Here is a 12,438-nt window from a genome sequence, read left to right on the forward strand (position 1 = left end):
TTTAAAAGAATGAGTTTAGACATCTTCTAACTCCAAACATTTATAATATTTTAAAATATTTACTCATACTATACATTTATAATTTATATCATTAAAAATTATTAAATAATTTAATAAATTTGACTAAATTATAATCTAAAATTTTTTAACTATCAATTTTATATGAATGGAAGTCTATGTGAGTTTGCACCATCCTTAATTTTAGGTTTTTATTTTACGCAATTTCAGAAAATGTAGAGCTATTGGGCCTAGTTCACAGTTTACTATGAGAGACAAGTTGGGCCAGGCCCGTCTTGTCCAAATTGAATTTCCATGTAAAGCCCGGAAAAACGAAACAAAAAGAAACGTTGTCCCTAACAGGAGCTACTAGGGCTCCATCGTTGCACGTTCTTGTTGTTCATTCTGCATCCGAAGCAAAGAGAGATTAACAATGCTATCAGGGGACATACCCCCAAACCAGACCATTTACATCAAGAACCTCAACGAGAAGATCAAGAAAGACGGTAACTTCCTCTTCTCACAACTTTTCCTTACTTGCCCCAACAAAAGTTTTATTTATTTTTTCTTTTCGGGTTTTACTTTAGATGATTCTGCTGCTCTGCATTGTTATGTACTTTAGTTTCGTGTGCTTGGTTTAGGGTTCAGGGTTTAGTTTGATGTACTTTTGAAATGTAGTGAATTTAGTTTTGAGTTCGGAGGTAGCATCAAAGAGGTTTTAGTTTTAACTCTTTCATGGTTAATTTGGGTATCTCTGCGGATTTGGTTTAGAGCCATGAACATAATAGTTGTATTTCTTGTTTTTTGATTTTAATTTTTATTTTGTCGGAAAATTAAATTGGAGTTGGCATGTTTAAGGTAACCAAACGCAAATATTTTTGGGGTTTAGGGTTTAAGGGTTCCTACTGCAGAAGCGCACTGCTCAATAAAGGAAAGTATTAAAATAAAATAAAAATTTATTATATAATTAAATAATTCATTTAAAAAATAGAACATTAAAATGCTTGGTAAATCATGATTTGCAGGGTTATTAAATCATGGGATTCTGAAGTGTGAATCATACAATCCTACACAGTTCATATGTCGCATGGTTGAAATCACCATGGTTAATCAGAACTTGCTGGAATTGTGACTGAATCATCAGAGTTAGACGACAAAAAATAAAATTAGCCTTTGAATTGTGATTCAAGTATCATGATAAGTTGTACCGTTTTAATGAGTTTAAAGGTTCCATCTATTATATAATCAAAATAGATATTTTGGCAATGTTAGAAGTGGAGTTGTGATGCTGTGGAGAGCCATTTTCTTTTCCCTTTGACCTCTGTTTTAATCAGTGATTGGTTGATGCTTGAATGCCATTTTTCCCTTTTGAAACATATTTTTTATTATTTAATGAGCTCACATGACATTATTTGGTTTGTAAAATGTGTGAAAGGAGCTCACTATAGGCACTTCTGCCAAAAGAAATTATACTGAAAGGCATTAAAGGTGCCCCCCTCGGTGAATTGTCTACAGATTTAGATCTAGGTTTCTCAATGAACTAATGGAGTCAGTCGATCTTCCCTAACCAGTTCCACCTAGTGGGAAAGAAAAATGCTTTATTATTGTTGTATTTCACTGTTGACTTCCGTTAGAATATAACGTTATATTTTGCATTGGTTTCAATTTGGCAGAGTTAAAGCGATCATTATATTGCCTGTTCTCTCAATATGGGAGGATCCTGGATGTTGTTGCCCTAAAGACACCTAAGCTTCGAGGACAAGCATGGGTTTGTTTTAGCGAAGTCCCTGCTGCTAGTAATGCGGTCCGACAAATGCAAAACTTCCCATTTTATGACAAACCTATGGTAATCAAGTTATAATATTATTGGTTATTTTCTTTCTGTTATGTACACAAATTTGTTATATCTAATTCAAATATTTTGAAACCATTTCCTAATTGCCTCATTTAATTGACTTTTACCTTTAATCTGTTATATATTAAATCTTATTAAATCTTTTGTTCAGGCGAAATAAAATTTATTGGTCGAATTTTTAATTGAACTATGCAATTCTAAGTTTTGTTGAGCCACAGCATCATTGTCTGGTAGGCATTTTTTAAATAATCAAGATCGAGAAAGAATTTCCTGCATTTCCTAAAGTTACTTGTTATATTGGTTTGTCTATATATATAGTGTGCATATAATAGCATTTTGTGTCAATAATTATGCAGCGAATTCAATATGCAAAAACAAAGTCAGATTGTATTGCTAAAGAAGAGGGAAGTTATGTTCCAAGGGAAAAGAAAAAGAAACAAGAGGAGAAAGGTGAACTAGAGTCATTTATATATTCCTTTATACTTAAAAACGATTCCTATTTTTTTGAATTCGCACCTTAGAACTCTTTCATCATGAATGATTTGGTACCTGAAAACATTCATCTCGTTAAAGCATTGACGATGGTTTTAAAATGGTTGTAGCTTTACCATCATTTACAATAGGATTGTATAATTAGAATATTAGTCATTCGAAACTAGTTAAGAGTCACCCACAATGAGGTTATCGAGAGAGTCATTCATTTTACTTAATTATACCATAACATGACAGTTTTGTCTTCTTGAAAGAATAAAAATAAATAAAAACGAACATAAAATAAAGTTTTAAAGGATTGAGAGTATTCCTTGAAAGTATAAAGTAGAAAACATGCAAAAAGCCTTTTTAGGCGTATCCTCACTGGTCTTGGGATTTCAGCAATTCTATCATTCTCAAATTTTATTGACATAAAGAAAAATATTATTGGAACTCTATTGTACAGTAATTGCTTACTGCAAATTTAAGGCCCTAGCAGTGGATTGTATTATGTTTGTTGTTAATGTATGATGAGCTTTCAAGTTTGAACTTGGTATTATATATGCAAAAAATGACCTAATTTACCTTACGTTCCACCACCGTTCTTTGAACTTGTTGCATGCAACTCAATGTTAATTCATCTATTGACTCGGTACTTATTTCTTATTGCTGAGTTTAGCTGATATAGTTTTGCCTGCTCAGCAGCTGAAAGAAAGCGGCGTGCTGACGAAGCACAGCAATCTGCGGTGCCTAATGGAACACATGGTGCAAGTAATGGTGGCCCGACGGTAAGTTTCTCTAAAAGTGCAATGTACGATGCCTATTTTGTCGCAAATAAAAATGCATCTTATGGGCCTACAAGTTTGGTTGTTTAACTGTCAGTTTATTAATTCTTATCAGATGAATACCTGCATCTCACTGTTTCTTGATCATGAAAGAAAAGCATCCATTTATGTTATCTGCAGTAATTTCAAACTCTCCAATTGAATACTTTCTGATATAACTTGCACTAAAACATTTTGTGTGCTATTGTTTTTCGTAGCCCTCGTTCCGTCAAGGTCCTAGCACCCAAGAAGCTGTGCCTCCTAACAATATTTTGTTCATAGAGAATTTGCCTCATGAAACTACTGGAAGGATGCTGGAGATGCTCTTCGAACAATACCCGGGTTTTAAGGAAGTGCGCTTGATTGAAGCAAAGCCAGGTATTGCATTTGTAGACTTCGACGACGAGGTGCAATCGTCCATGGCCATGCAGGCACTTAACGGCTTCAAAATCACCCCTCAAAATCCCATGATCATAACCTTTGCCAAGAAGTAGATGTTTGATTTTCAGCTATCAAGTTTTTCCAACTTTAGCATGTACTAGTGGAAAACGGGTACTTAAAAAGAGATTCTTTTTTATTTTTATTTTTTGGCCTTTCTATATTGTACTCATGTAGATCTTGGAGAAATCAAAAACTAATTGCAGGAGTTGTAAGTTTACAGGAAGTATAAGAAACCAGCAAAACTCAATTTGAGAATTCAACCATATTTGTAAGATTAAGATTGTGCTGGTTTAATGTCTATTGATTGTTTGTGGTTTTTCGAATTCTAGTAAAACTGGTTCTTATTTAATTCTTAGTCAAGGTTCTATTTACAATTTGACATCTTGAAATGAGCCTATATTAAACTCCAATTTAAGGTTCTTGTAAGGGGCAAATCTTTGTTAAATTTTGGGAAATGTCTTGGATGTGAATGTGGTGGTGTATCATGTATGAAGATAATTCAAAGGTATAGATGAGAGAGTGGTATATATATATATACACTATTGTATTAGTGACCTCCTTATCAGTTTCTTGCTCTGCTATAATTAAATTTTACACACCTAAGTTTTATAGTTTATCCAACTTTAATCAGGGATATGAAATCAGTTCTTTATTTCATTTTGGGAAATGTTTGGAAGAGAATGTAAGAGTACTGAACTCAGAATATGTTCATTGCTGCATAACTAACGAAGTAAAAGTCAGTCACTGATTTTGACAAATGCTACAATATACAATAATAAGATCATCTAATGTGCACCTGTTTAATACAAAACTTCATTGTTCCTCCACTGTCCACTATAACCTTGAAAGCTTTTCTTATTATTAATATTATTTAGAAATAAAAGTATAAATTCTAAACATTCTTTTTAACTAATATTCTTGCTATCTTATTGGTAATCCAACTAGCTAGCCATACACTTTCTAACTAATATTCTAAACAGCATGCTTTCATAATTAAAAGTTCGGCCTCTTAGTAGTATTCAGTGACTACTATGAACAAATTTTCATCAAATACAAATTTAGTAAATGCAAAGGTTCAGATAGATAATTAAGTTTACATTTGACTTCAGAAAATGATATTGTATATAAATATTAAATATTTTGTGGCGTTGCATATTAGTCAAGAAGTATAAATCTTAAGATTTTGGGCTCTCAAAAAAATGGTATCCCCAATTTTTTGGGCCCGTATGACATCAGCAACAACAAAATAAGACCAAGTCTTAGGCATGTCGCATTATTGGAGGAAGATAGGGAGAAGAAGAGGGACATAAAGCTGAGTCAAAATTTTCCATGCTGCCTTTTCAAAATACATAGTAGTCAAGAAGCGAATATGAACATTATAGGCCCTCAATATCCAAATATTTTAGTATTTTGACTCATTCAATAAAACTCACTCTGCCTAAAAGTCAAAGACAAGGATCTATTGGCAATTACAATTAATTATTAGTGCGTGTAGCTTTGAAGTTAACATCGAGGCCAAGAGATTCTGAAGTGTTTATGAGCATTATGTGTAATGTGCTCATAACCAATACACGGAAGTCACTTTTAAAATTTATTTAACCTAATAAACCATAATTTAAAGGGATAACTATTTTATCAGCCACTCCATTACGTGCACACAAAAAATAAGGTTTTTTTTAAACACAAAAAATAATTATTTTTTTTTAAACAAATGAATTCAACACAATAAAGTGAAACGACAAAGACTCAAACAAAGTCTCAAAACACCAAGAAACAAAGAATGAAAGCCTGAAAACAATTCCTAGTGTTATCTCCGGTATTGCCATCAACAACAAAAGGGATCCAAGTTATACCATTCTCTGTAATTGGTCAAAGATCTCTGAAACACCTCTTCTACTATGGATTTCTTGTTATTAAAGATCCGCCCATTTCTCTCTAGTCACACATTCCAAATAACTACAAAGAAACATATGAACCACTTGTTCCGCTCCTCTTTCCTATTAGCAACTCCTGTCCAACTCTCAAAATGTTCTTTCGGTAAATCCGGAATAGACCACAGCCTCCCAAAGTCAGATAGCCAATCACACCATACCTGCCAGGTGAACTCACAATCAAGAAACAAGTGATACATATGTTCGACATCTTTTTTACATAATACACATATGTTATCACCATGACTAATAATTCCTAGCCTAAACAACCTTTATTTGGTATTCACTCTGCCTATTAAACAAACCAGACAAATAACTCCACTCGTGGCGAAACCAAGCTTTTCCATAATGTTTTGATGAAACTGTAGCTGGAGATGTCTTCCGAAAGTATTTCTGACTGCATCACCTGTACAAAGGAGTTAGTTGAAAAAATACATTCCTTGTCAAACTTTCAAATAACTCTATCTTGGGTAACACATGCTAACTTTACAGGCCGTAAGGTCTAATGCAATCGATCCACTAGTTCCAACTCTCACTGGAATAATTCTCGCCTCCACTGAAAGTTCCAAATCCACTCTAGCCCGTCCCAAAACCCACAGTCCCCTATGACAGATCCTTTATGGTTTGAAACAGAGAAGAGCCTCGGAAAACTTGACTTTGACAAACCACTTTGTAGCCAAGTGTCTTCCCATAACCAGGTCCGCCTTCCATCACCCACCTCCATAGACAACCCAGCAACCATCTTATCTCTCACATTGCAATCTTTGAACTGCAACTGACAGATATTTTTCCATGGACCCCTCGATTAGGCAGTGTCTGAGATGATAACATCACATTGGGGTTCAAGTTGTGACAGGAGCAAACAACCTTCTACCATAATGGACACTCCTCTTTTGAGAACCGCCACCACCACTTGAAGAGAAGGGCTATGTTCCTAACCACGGCATCACCCACTCCCAGTCCATCCAACTTTTTAGGAGTCTGGACCACTTTCCACTTAACCAACGCCAAACCATTCCTACCTTCCTCCTTACTCCATAGGAATTTTCTCTGTAGCAAAATCAGCTTTTCTGCCACTGCCTTTGGCATCTTATATAGGCTCAAACAGTAAATCAGTAGGCTATTCAGAATAGCTTTAATAAGAACTAGCTTACCTGCTTTATTGAGCACTTTCGCCTTCCACAAGCTAAGCTTCTCCTCCACTTTATCGATTATCAGTTTCCAAGTGCTTACTCGCCTTGGGTTTGCTCCTAAAGAAATACCAAGATATCCGACTGGAAGGTTAGCCTCCTTACATCCCAATAAATGGCACATGTCGTAGGTCCATGGCTGTTCGCAATTGATTGGAATTAAACTTGACTTATCAAAATTGATGCTTAACCCCGACATTAGCTCAAAACACCTTAGCAGCCTGACATAGTTTCTGATGGTCTCCTCTTCTGGTGGATAGAAAAATATAGTGTCATCTGTAAACTAGAGATGTGATAACTCTATATTATCCTTATCAACCAGCAAGGGCGAAATACGTCTATTCCTGACTGCCTCCCCTACCATCCTATGTAGGACATCAACCACAAGAACAAATAGAAATGGAGACAGTAGATCACCTTGTTTTAAACCTCTTTCCATCTTAAACGGTGTTGTTGGTGAGCCATTTATCAAAATCGACATTGAAGCTGTACCAACACACTCCTTCATCCATTCCCTCCACCTCCAACCAAACCCTATCTTCTGAAGCATAATATCCACAAAGCTCCACTTAACCCGGTCATACGCCTTCTGAAAGTCCAATTTGATGATCGCTGCTTTTTTTCCTCGTCTTTAACCATTGCACTGTTTTGCATACAATAAGTGCCCCCATCGTGTATTTTTTGACCTTTTACAAATGCACTCTGAGTTTCACCTACTAGTCCTGGCATCACTGCTCTCATCCTTCGGACCATCACTTTAGAAATTACTTTATATACGCAACCGACCATGCTAATCGGCCTGAGGTCCTTGATCTCCTTGGCTCCAGTAAACTTTGGTGCTAGGGCCACCCAAGTGATATTCGAATCAGAAGGCAGCCTTGATGAATGAAAAAAATCCAGTACAGTTGACGTAAACTCTGCACCGATCTCGTCTCAGTACTTTTTTATAAAGTTCATGTTGTAACCATCGCTTCCTGGAGCTTTATATGATTCACAGTCCCAGAACGCCTCTCTAACCTCCTCCATTATCGGCACCCTCTCCAATGCTGTTGCCTCTTCTTCATTGATCCGATTTACCAAACCATCCCTAAACTCCACAATCGGCGATCTCTCCTGACGATACAAATCCTTGTAAAACTCTCTGCTAGAAATCTTAATCCGATCTTGATTTCTTATCAGCCTTCCATTTATTACCAAAGCATCAATTCTATTATTCCTCATTCTTGCCGACGCCAAGTTATGAAAGTACCTTGTGTTTTTATCCATATCCTTCGCATGCCTGGACCACGATATTTGCTTCCAGTGTATTTCTTTTCTCACATACCACCGCTTGCAACAACTTACCAGAGCCTTTCTTCTAGCCTCAACTGTACCATCATAAACTCCATTGCTAACCATCTCATCTAGCTTCTTTATCTCCTCCTCAAAGCGTTGAATTTTCTTATCCATGTTACCAAATTTGTCCTTATTCCATCTCCCCAAAGGCAACGTTAAAGCCTTCAATTTTTCTATAAACTCCAGTTCTCCAATATTCCTCCACTCCTCCCTAACCAGCCTTCATGTGTAAACCAAGAATCTAAACTCCGAAAAGGACATGGGCCACCTCTGAATTTGGAATCCTCCACTATAATCAGGTAGTGATCAGACAAACCTCTCGGCCCACCTTTTAATCGAATTTCCAGAAATTCCTCAAGCCATTCTACACTCAAAAGAACCCTATCAATGCGACTACAGGAGCAGCCTCTGAACCAAGTAAATTTCTGATCATTCAATGGTAAGTCTACTAGTTGCATATCTTGGACCCAATCCTTGAATTCTGCTGTCGACGCTGTTAGCCTGTCTTGACCTTTCCTCTCCTCAATCTGTATGACCTCATTAAAGTCTCTCATATAACATATTGGAACTTGACATAACCCAGCTATAAACCTCAGTTCCTCCCACACATCCAGTTTCTCCATTCTAGTATGAGCACCATATACCAAATAGAATGCACAGTTGAACTTAGTTTTTAAAAGCACTCCTTCAACACATATCCATCTTTCTCCTTTATAACAATTATTCATTTTAAATTGCATGTCATCCCACATTAATAACAGACTCCCAGATGTGCCTTCCGACCCTACAAACTCCCACCCTATAGTATCGCTCCCCCAAATACGTACTACATCAAACTTAGTCACGACTTGCATCTTAGTTTCAACCAACCCTAACATGTTCACTTTTTGCTTCTTTTTTAGATCTTTCACCATAATCAATTTCCCAACACCCCTTAACCCCCTAATATTCCAAGCGCTAAAAATCATTTTAAAACTGTTCTACACACCTTTTTGAGATTTTTAGGTCTACATCGTCGTTCCTTCTCTTTCTGCTTTGCTAATCTCTTCTGAGTTAAGGCCTCATTCTGTTCTTGAAGAATTGCCATGATATCATCTTCATCGTTATACTGCACGGCTCCTAATTCAATAGCCAGCTCCCACGTCTTCCTATTCTCTAGCATCTGCTCCTCCCTTTCCTTATCCTTCTCGTCATTGTTTCCCGGATTACCGGCACTAATGCCCACAGCAAGTCCAGCCCCGACACTGCCTCTGTCAACCCCCACAGCATTCAAGGTTAAACAATCCCCAGGTATGTCATCTCCATATCTCACCAAGCCAACTTGCGAACCTGCAGCAAACTTCTGAGGCACTAAACAGCGCACCTCTGCTTCCTGGTCAGGCTTGCCGTCCATGGGAGAGTGCTACCATGCCATTGCTGGTGTTGGACGGAGGCCAGGCAATGACACCGCCTCCATAGGAGGGCATCCCAACAGTTGTTGACCGTGGGTAGCTATCACCGTTGCAGATTTGATAGCACCATGTCAACCACTAACAACTCACTCCTCGCCGGATGCGATCATGCCCATGCTCCGTGGATTTGTCACGCCGTCCAGCCGAGAGGACTTCCCTTCAACTTGATGTGGCATCACGGCACATAGTGCAGGAAATGGAGCGGCTTCAACCCGATGCGCCCCTACCCGACCCAGGCTCGCCAGCCCACCTCTTCTAGCATCATCAGCATGGGTAGCATGAATTGGGCTACTAGCTGAGGGGATGAAGCTCACACTCACTCTTTTGGCACAACTTTCACAAAAAACCTTATTGGGCCTACTAAGAAGCTTACTTTGGGTTTCTTTTTTTCTCCAAGTGTCATTTTTCTTCAGTTCATTGTTATTATAATCCCAGCTAATTATTTTTTCTGATTCAGCATCATTAACAAACAAATCATTATATCCCATAAAATTCTCACTTCCCTCTAAATCAGAATCAGCTGTTTCCTTTACTGCACCCATCTGAATTGAATTGCAATTAATCCATTCATTAAAAATATCCTCTGGAATTATGACTCTACCGTTATTCATTTCTTCCTCCCTTGGCACCGCCATCACCAATTTAACCACCGGATCTATGCTTTCCACTGGCATCATGGCTCTCGAACTACTAGCCACCATCTCGCATGCTTTTGGGAGACAAGGATCACCTACCTCTTCAAACTTGTACTCCCCACCATAATTCTCACGACTAACCTCTTTAACCAGGACATCGAAACCGCTAGTGCCAACTGTGACGTGAATTCATTCGTTGATGATGTCCATGATACAAGTATCAATTTACACCCGTCCCACGCTAAATGAGAGGCAAGATTCTGTGACTTTGTCACACCCAATCACTTCTCCCCATTGGCTTCCTATTACCTTGAACGTTTTCGCTGACCATGTATGCAAAGGAACCCCAAAGCATTCTATCCAAATCTTCCGAGTTCACTACGCTCCTCCTCATCCCATCTCTATACGCTGTGAAAAAATTACAACATGTTGTTTATTTTGAACGTGTAGCCTTCTTCTGCACTCAAGACACTATCAAAAGTCATGAGAGCCTTGTACGCTCTTAGTTCTCGTACTTGCACCACTTGAGGCAGATTCTTCCCAATCATAGACTTCAGAGATGAGAAGTCAATAGCTTTTTGCGTCCCGCCTATGAGGCTCCTCTGTAGTCAGTCCAAGTTCTCTTTTGCCACCGGAATTTTCATCTTCTTCGTCCACCCATTGCCATGTGGATCTTCTTTTTTTTCCCTCCTTTCTCATCTCTTTCACATTCTTCCTCAGAACCTTGTGCTTTCCTCATGTTGAGTTTGAATTTTCACAATATTCTGGGTATCACCCGCCTCCTGAAGTCTCTTACTGTTCTCCACTTCATTCGTACGTCGTTACCTAGCTTCTCCGACTGAAACAACCTTCCCTCGTAGCCTCATTCTGTTCATCTCCGCAATAGCCTTCATAGCTCCACCCTTTGTTGTATACCAGATGAACACAAAAAATAAGTTATTAAATCTAGGAGTGGACGCGGATCGGACTGGGTATGACTAAAATTTCGATCTGATTCGCACTAAAATCATCGGATCGAATCCAATATCCACGATTTTTAAGCTTGGATCCAATCCGCACATTTGCGGATCGGATCTCGGATATATCCGCAAAACATATAAATATTTTTAAAAGCTTATTTTTATTAAAAATGTCAATAAAATACTATTTTTCTACTCTTTTAAACATGTTTACTCTTAAAATATTATTAAACATACTTTTTTTTTAAATAATAAAAATAAAATAATACAACATCTATGATAATTATTAGTTGAAATAAAATATAAAGAGAATATTTACATATTTATTTATTTATTTTTTGCGGATCCGCAGATCAGAACGATATCACAATTTTCAGATTGAATTCGGATAAATACTGGAGATATGCGGATCGGATCCGATCCATAAATACCCTTAATTAAATCAATTACTTGTATAGAATATATGTTCAAATACAAAATATATATTAAAATAAATTAATAAACACTTATATTTATACACAAATACATAATAGTTTAGCGTGCGTTTGGTTTGCGTTTTCATTTCTATTTTCATTTTCAGTGTTTTCTATTTTTAGATTTTGTGAAAGAAAAAAATAAAAACAGTGAAAACAATAAAATCCTGATTTTTGTTTTCATCACTTCTTGTTTTTATTTTTTCTTTCACAAAATCCAGAAAATAAAAAACACTGAAAATAAAAATATAAACTAAACGCACTCTCAAATTTTAATGCATTTATTTTATATTTATTAAAAAATTTAAAACTTTTATTAATAATAATCTTATCACGAAGTTAATTATACATATTAACTAAACCGAACCCTTCAATTAAAAATTGGATTATTATTTGTAACTAGTTAAAAAATTGAGAAAATCATCACCACAAAATAAAAAATTTACTATTATAATAAGAAAATACCAAAATTTTAAAAGACTCTTTTTCAGTTATTGATCTTTGATGTAAGATTCTTATTCAGGTACTAATTTCATGTAACAGGTATTTTTTTTGGTTGGTCAACCCTCAAACAAATTATAAGTAGCATGAATTATAAGATGTTAAGAAAATTATATATCACCACAAAAATTAACTATTACAATAGAAGAGTTCCAAAATCTTATAAAATTCTTTTTCAGATATTATGCTTTCAATACCGGGATTTTTCGGATATTGGCTCAGTGAATTCATCTCAGTATTACTGTTACTTTTTAAAAGTTACTAATCTTTTTTGACTAAGTTTATGCATAACATTGTTTTCATATTGATATTTCACAGCACTATATGGATGTTAAAGCAAATTATAGATTCACTCTCTGTTTATAATAGTTAATT

At 36.4% G+C, this 12,438-nt stretch overlaps 2 protein-coding genes across 3 annotated transcripts; one reads left to right on the top strand and one right to left on the bottom strand.

The window, feature by feature from the left end:
- Positions 1 to 340: 340 nt before the first annotated feature.
- Positions 341 to 3,962, top strand: LOC107609435 (U2 small nuclear ribonucleoprotein B'' 2). Of its 2 annotated transcripts, none has more exons than XM_016311416.3 (5): positions 341 to 503; positions 1,671 to 1,843; positions 2,209 to 2,302; positions 3,029 to 3,111; positions 3,366 to 3,962. In XM_016311416.3, exons 1-5 carry the CDS (start codon positions 431 to 433, stop codon positions 3,639 to 3,641), a joined length of 699 nt encoding a protein of 232 aa, XP_016166902.1. In that variant the 5' UTR covers positions 341 to 430; the 3' UTR covers positions 3,642 to 3,962. The 2 variants fall into 2 exon arrangements, with proteins under 2 accessions (XP_016166902.1, XP_016166901.1); XM_016311415.3 differs by having other exon boundaries at positions 346 to 503; positions 3,026 to 3,111.
- Positions 3,963 to 8,217: 4,255 nt separating this feature from the next.
- LOC107606902 (uncharacterized) lies at positions 8,218 to 8,922 on the bottom strand. The gene has a single exon (XM_016308905.1). The coding sequence runs from the start codon at positions 8,920 to 8,922 to the stop codon at positions 8,218 to 8,220; it is 705 nt and encodes a 234-aa protein (XP_016164391.1).
- Between the last annotated feature and the right edge of the window lie 3,516 nt (positions 8,923 to 12,438).

Source organism: Arachis ipaensis, chromosome B7, assembly GCF_059453495.1.
Source record: "Arachis ipaensis isolate K30076 ecotype BB chromosome B7, ASM5945349v1, whole genome shotgun sequence".
In the NCBI taxonomy this organism is placed as follows: domain Eukaryota; kingdom Viridiplantae; phylum Streptophyta; class Magnoliopsida; order Fabales; family Fabaceae; genus Arachis; species Arachis ipaensis.

What these genes read in the sequence shown, in the direction of transcription:
- LOC107606902 (XM_016308905.1), bottom strand. Translation starts at nt 8,922, where the DNA reads ATGTTAGGGTTGGTTGAAACTAAGATGCAAGTCGTGACTAAGTTTGAT.
- LOC107609435 (XM_016311415.3), top strand. Translation starts at nt 431, where the DNA reads ATGCTATCAGGGGACATACCCCCAAACCAGACCATTTACATCAAGAAC. An exon ending in CGAGAAGATCAAGAAAGACG is followed by an intron (nt 504 to 1,670) that starts GTAACTTCCTCT and finishes TCAATTTGGCAG; the next exon opens with AGTTAAAGCGATCATTATAT. An exon ending in AAAGAAACAAGAGGAGAAAG is followed by an intron (nt 2,303 to 3,025) that starts GTGAACTAGAGT and finishes TTGCCTGCTCAG; the next exon opens with CAGCTGAAAGAAAGCGGCGT.